Source organism: Zootoca vivipara, chromosome 5, assembly GCF_963506605.1.
Source record: "Zootoca vivipara chromosome 5, rZooViv1.1, whole genome shotgun sequence".
In the NCBI taxonomy this organism is placed as follows: domain Eukaryota; kingdom Metazoa; phylum Chordata; class Lepidosauria; order Squamata; family Lacertidae; genus Zootoca; species Zootoca vivipara.
In genome coordinates this window covers 50,516,355-50,522,755 of record NC_083280.1, presented here as the reverse complement: position 1 = coordinate 50,522,755, position 6,401 = coordinate 50,516,355, and the positions used below count along the sequence as shown (strand labels likewise).

General features: G+C 48.1%; 1 protein-coding gene across 1 annotated transcript; it reads right to left on the bottom strand.

The window, feature by feature from the left end:
• Positions 1-2,516: 2,516 nt before the first annotated feature.
• On the bottom strand, positions 2,517-5,126 carry ADRB1 (adrenoceptor beta 1). Its single transcript, XM_035132459.2, has one exon. It carries the CDS (start codon positions 4,927-4,929, stop codon positions 3,643-3,645), a length of 1,287 nt encoding a protein of 428 aa, XP_034988350.2. The 5' UTR covers positions 4,930-5,126; the 3' UTR covers positions 2,517-3,642.
• Positions 5,127-6,401: the final 1,275 nt, after the last annotated feature.

The window sequence follows — 6,401 nt, the reverse complement described above, 5'->3', positions numbered from 1 at the left end:
ATGGGGGTGGGGTAGTGGTGGGAAGTGGGAGGGATACATTGCTATAACTGAGAAGAAGCCATACCCATGCCAAAAAGCAGGGCCCATAATATATTGTTGGCCCATATCTCCAACGCTACTTAATGCTAAGTACAGTACGTTCCTATTAAAAAGGAATAACTGATGCAGGTAGGGCTCCTAAGAGCAAGAGCGGGACAATGCAATAAATAGAAAACAGAATCTATTGTAAGAGATGGGCAGCACACTTTATGTCCCTCATGGCAATTAGACTAACAACACAATACTGTGTGCGTTGACTCAGAACTAAGAACCATTAACTTCAGTGGGACTTGTGCCTTGGGAAGCAAGCTTTGATTAGCTGTACTTAGGTCCCACTGTAATCAATTGGGCAAGTCATGACTTAGTTACCCTACTGATTTCAATGGGATCTAAACTAGCTTAGCCCAGACCTAAGCCAATACTTTCCTCTGATAAAAGCAGGTTCTCTCTTTAGTAATCTTTTGAATGAAATACACTGCACAGACTGCTTTTTTAAAAATCTGCAGCTTTGTATCCATAGGGTTTATGATATCTATCCCAACCTGTACTTTGACACAAAATTCCATCCAAAACCAAATGCAGAGAGCAATTAGTTAAAAGGAGCAACCATTTCCTTTATTTCAACAGGATTGCTTCATCGCCTTGCACTCCATATTGATAATCAATACCCCCAAAATAATTAGTTCAGATCATGGATATAAGATTGCCTCAAGTAGGGTTGATCAAGGGTTATACCTGGATTTTGTCTGGCAGAGTTCTTTCTTGTGTGCCCTTAACGGCAGTGTGGCTAGCAGATAGTGAGCTGCCAATGCTTCCCGCTTGCAGGAAAGCAACCACTTTTGATTTTCTGCCTGTTGTGCTGTTCATGGCACAGGAGCCAGACTATAAAAAGGTAGCAACTCTAGCTGCTAACATCCCACAAGCTGGGAACTGAATTGACCAAGAGTGTTGAATTTCCCAAGAGCAAAGCATATAAAACAATTCAAAAGAGTCATCAAACACAGCAACAACAATCCCGTTAACGACTTCAGCATTCAGTGCATGGCTGAATGTAGTTTGAAGTTCTGATACATTTCCTTTTCCTGATTGCTTTGTATCATCAAGAGATCACAGTAAGCAATGCTATCTAATTATCACAAGCGTCTCCATTTAAGAAATGACAGTGCTGACAAGGTTCCCGCAGGAACACATTGAGAATCTACCTACCAGCTAGCGTGAAGTGGTCCATGTAAGTAATCAGAGCATAGTAAACGGCCTGAAGATTAAGTTGTTGTTCTTGTTTTTTGAATGGTTTTCTCTCATACATGACTTAAACATCACCAAAGATAATTGAAGTTAAGTGGATAGAGGAGACTAGCCTGTAATTCTCAGAATCTCTCATCTCAATAGCCTGAGTAACCTGGTGACTTCAATGAAATTAATCATGTGTAAGAGATTTATGGCTTCTGCATCCCAGCGAACAGTTGATTTTTCCTTCCTAATTTTCAGTTCTCAAATGAGCCCAGACACAGCCCTGTCACTTTCAATATTAGGTCTCCAGCCACCTGGCCTGGCATTCTTATTATCACAGCAGATTCAAACAGATGATAAGATCCATCTATCAAAGGAAAGTAGCCAATGTATTTATAGCCAGCCAGGAAACAACTTGCCTTTGGCTCTGGAATTTCAGGGCAAGTCAGCAGCCGCCAGTCTAGCAGGAACGCTACCTTATTTGGTACAGCGAGCACATTTTTTTACAAAAAGATTGTAGTGTCAGGAAAAGCCATTAAGTTGAACAGTATTGGTAATGCAATCCATATTTTCAGCAAAACAGACTCTGCTTTTTTAATCCAAACTGTGTATAGTTTCTGCACCTACAGAGACACACCATAAATAGGTTTGCTTGTGCTGCAGTGGCATTTATTGCACATAGACTGATGACTTATACAGTAGTAAACTGCACCAGAGTATATAAATACATTATAAAATGCATACACACTCACACATGTGTGAGCGCGCGTGCACACGCGCGCACACACACACACACAGGGAAATGACATTGAAGTGTTGAAGTCTCAACAAATTCACATAGACTCTTGGGAATAAAAAATATAACTTATAAAATCTCTTAGAACAGATTCATTTATAGTATGAATACACTTACAGTACCTCCATTAAATAATATAAAACACCTTTTTTTAATGAAATGACAATGTATCAGACAACAACAAATATCAGGATGGGATTTGATGCCTTTTTTAAACAACACTCTTCTTTGTTTTCCAGTGGATCTCTCTCTCTCTCTCTCTCTCTCTCTCTCTCTCTCTCTCTCTCTCTCTCTCTCTCTGTGTGTGTGTGTGTGTGTGTGTGTGTGTGTGTGTGTGTGTGTGTAAGAGACAGAGAGCATGCATCAAATTACAATTGCTAACACTGTGCAAAAGAAAAACCTCTCTCATTCTTTTCAAATGTGCAGTAACATTTAATCCCCACCCCCCACCCTTAAATTTTCAATGTGAACAAATTGTCTACAGAGGATCGATGCTCCTGCCTCTCTCTATTTATATTAAAAAACCAAAGACAAAACCCAAAATAATGAAACATAAATAAGCTGTTTAATATAAACACATTTGTTTTCTGTACAATATGCACAGCTTGAGGTAGACGTTTTATAGCCTGATTGCGGTTGTCTCATAGGACAAGAAAAGTGCACACACACCCCAGAAAGTCAATGGGATGAAAATAAAAATAAAAAACAGGAGAGATTTGTTCAGAACACAAACATGACAATGAACAATATTACTGATGTATCTTCTAGATGTTTAAGAAGAGTGTGGCCACTAAGTTATTAAGGCTACAAGCTAACACACACTTACTTGCAAGTAAGTTCCATCAAACTCATAGGATCAGACTGCATGGTAAAACTCACCAGAATAGTTTTTCAATGGCTTATTAGAGACTTTTAGCATGGTTTGTGAAGGTGCTGAGTGCCTGAAATTTGCACTGGGTGACCAGCACTTCTTCTTTTTTAAAAAAATAATAATTAAATAACCAGGCTACTTTTTCTGCTACTGAATGCCTGGGATTAGTACAAACAATGAAAAAAATGCTCTCTCTAGCTCTGCGGTCAAGCCAACAAGGGCTTGATCCTGTTTCCCTCAATATCAGGAGGAGAATCCCCCGCCCTTTTCAACGCCTGTCAGGCTGAGTGCCTGCCACGACTTGACTTCAGCTCTTCCTGAAACACTTCTTGTGCAAAGTCCTTCCAACTTATTTCTGCCCTCTTCATAGCTCAGCAACAGCCCCTCCATGCAAATATTATTATCATTAATAATAATAATCCAAATAGCTTGGGGAAACGGGCCGTTTATCTCTTTTGTTCAGTGGTCAGTTGCTCTCTGTTTGCTTCGGTTTCTGATGAGTCAGAAGTTGTCCGATGCATACATGTTCACCTGCTTTTCACCTTAAGTAAATAAAATCCTCTCTCTCCCGCCCCCACTGCCTCACAAGTGAGACAGCTCAGTCTGGTGTGGGTGTTTTCTTCCCTTGCCTGTTTCTTTGGTTCCCCTTCTTGAACTGCAGTGTGCCCACCCAATCCATAGCTTTGATGCTCCCCACCATCTGCCCTTATACCTTGGATTCTGAATAGGAGGTTTTACTGTTCCTGTCCTCTAAGCTGGAGTCACTTCCATCCTGCGTCCCACCATTGTAAGCAGACCATGTCCCTCCCAGAGTGCATGGAGGGCTGTTTCCCAGAGTACTGATGAAGCCCCCAGGGTAAGGAGAGAGCTCCGTAGTGGTAGCATGCAGCCTTCGGTCGGCTTTCCTAGGGCAGCACAGCAGCCTCTTGAAGGCTTTGCGGAAATCAGGGCTCCTGCAATAGATGATGGGATTGAAGGCAGAGTTGGCATAGCCCAGCCAGTTGAAGAAGACAAAGAGCTGGTCGGGTACGAGGCCGCTGTTAAAAACTTTGACCACATTGACCAAGAAGAAGGGTAACCAGCAGAGAGTAAAGACTCCCATGATGATGCCCAAAGTCTTGAGGGCCTTCTGTTCCCTTACAGCTAAAATGCGGGAGGTTTTCCTTCTATTGGCTTGACCATTGCCCAATATCGGCAGGTCCTGGTGAAGCGGCTGATGTTGCTGCTGGTGATTGTTGTAGAACCTGCCCTCACACTTGTCAATTTTCTTCATCTGCTCTTTCGCTTCTCTGTAGACCCTCAGGTAGACAAAAATCATAACAAAGAGGGGGATGTAGAAGGAGATGATGGAGGAGGCGATGGCATAGGCCCTGTTGGTGACGAAATCGCAGCAGCTGGGGTTTTCGTAGCACTCCCTAGCCTCATGGCTCGTGTCCCTCCACCAGTGCATCATAATGGGCAAGAAGGACACCAATGCGGAAATTGCCCAGACAACGCAGACAATGATCTTGGCCCGTCTCTTCGTCATGAGGCTCTGGTAGTGGAAGGGCAAGATAATGGCCAGGTAGCGGTCAATGGCAATGACGCACAGGGTCTCGATGCTGGCCGTCACGCACAGGACATCCACCGAAGTCCAGCACTCACACAAGAAGGAGCCCCACAGCCACGAGTCGCGCACCACCAGCGTGGCCCCAAAGGGCACCACCACGGAGCCCATGACCAAGTCAGCGCAAGCCAGGGAGGTGATGAAGACGTTGGTGAGGGTCTGCAGCCGCTGCGTTCGCCCAATAGCCGCGATCACCAGCCCGTTGCCCACCACGATGAACACCACCATCAAGGACATCAGCAGGCTCATGCCCACCACCCACTGCTGGGACAGCTCCTCGGGGCCCAGCTGCCTGATGTCGCTGGAGGCGTCGCTCCCGTTGCTGTCGCTGGAGGCGTTGGACCTGTTGTGAGCGCTGTTCTCCAGGAAGCCCCATCCATCGCCCATGGCTGTCCAAGTGAGGCTCACGTCAGGGCAGCCCGGCCGGAGGCATGAAGACGAAAAGAGGACCTTCCCTCTCGCAAGCGCCCGAGGAGCCGCGGCGGCGGCGGCGGTGGCGGCGACGATCGACTTCCCGCAGCTGCTGCAAGCGCCGCCACTTGCTCCGGGGCTTCAGCATGTTTGGGAGCGATCCTCCGGCGGCCCGCGCCCACGACACCTCCCCACAGCCCCGACGTCAGGCGCCGGGCAGCCAATGGCGAGCCGAGGCGCCCGCGGCCGCTCCTCCGGAGATCAGAAGAGGAGCTCGACAGAGCGCGCGAGGGCCAGAGCCGCCCAGGGTCCCGGCGGAGGGGAAGCCGCGGGCTGGGCAGGGGGTCAGACGCCGCGCTCCCAGTCTCACGCCCTGCCGAGCTCGTGGAGATTCCCCTCGGCAGGGAGGCGCCGGAGCCCGCAGACAACACTTTCCTTACCCCTTGCGAAGGCGCCCTCCGAAGCTGTGGCTCGAAGGGACGAGCGAGGTCTCGGGGCTGCGAGAGCCGCTTCTCCAGCCGCTGCCGGCCAAGTGTCCTTGCGGCGCCCTTTCCTCCTCCTCGCCGCTCCTCCACCGCGGGGCGGACGACCCTCCCTGGCCAGAGCCGACGAGGGAGGCTGGGGGAAGCCTCGTCACAGCCGCCGCCGGAGTAGAGCGCCGGCGCCGCAAAGAGCAGCCCGGACCCGTTGCCACTGTCCCGGCTGCGTCTCTCCGAGGGGGAAAAAACACCCCAGAACCGATCGCAGGGGTCCCTCCTGAGCGCGGCCAGCGGCTGCTCCCGCTCCGAGCAATGGGCTTGGCGCCCCCTCTCGCCCGGCAGTGGGGCGGCGGGATGAGGGGAAGTGGGCTCAAGCCTGCGCTCCAATTGAGGGCCAGGCCACCTTGCACTTCCTTCACAGAGTGGGCCAACCTGTTATTTCCTTGGGTTCTCAGTATTTAACCTGTTATTTGTATTAAGTTATCAACCCCTCCCCCCGCCTCGATTTACAGAAAACAACAGAAATGTTTGGAAAGTTAACTCTCTTTTTTTTAAAAAGTAGACAAACAGACATATACAGAAACACTCACCTAAAATAAACTGCACCAGGCTCTGGAACCCCTCAGTTTTTTTGGTTTGTGGCTTGGCCTGGTTGCTTCACACTGAATGACAGTCTGTGAGGACCCACAGTTTTGTGCAGTGTGATGGTTGCCTCATACAGTGCTCCCCCCCCCCAATGTTTAGGGGTACTCTCATTTTGACTCAATAAAATTGGGAAAAATAAATACCGTAAATGGACAAAGTATTTACAAAATGTTTAGGGGTATGCGTACCCCTGTGTCCCCCCATAAAAAAGCACTGACCTCATATATTTGTCAGAGGATCTACCTGCAAGAGCAGTCTTCGCCAACCTGGCACTCTCCAGTTTGCGTTAAGACTACAAGTCCCATCATCTCAAGTCGTGCTGGC

Coding starts and splice junctions, on each gene's coding strand:
- ADRB1 (XM_035132459.2), bottom strand. CDS start 4,929: ATGGGCGATGGATGGGGCTTCCTGGAGAACAGCGCTCACAACAGGTCC.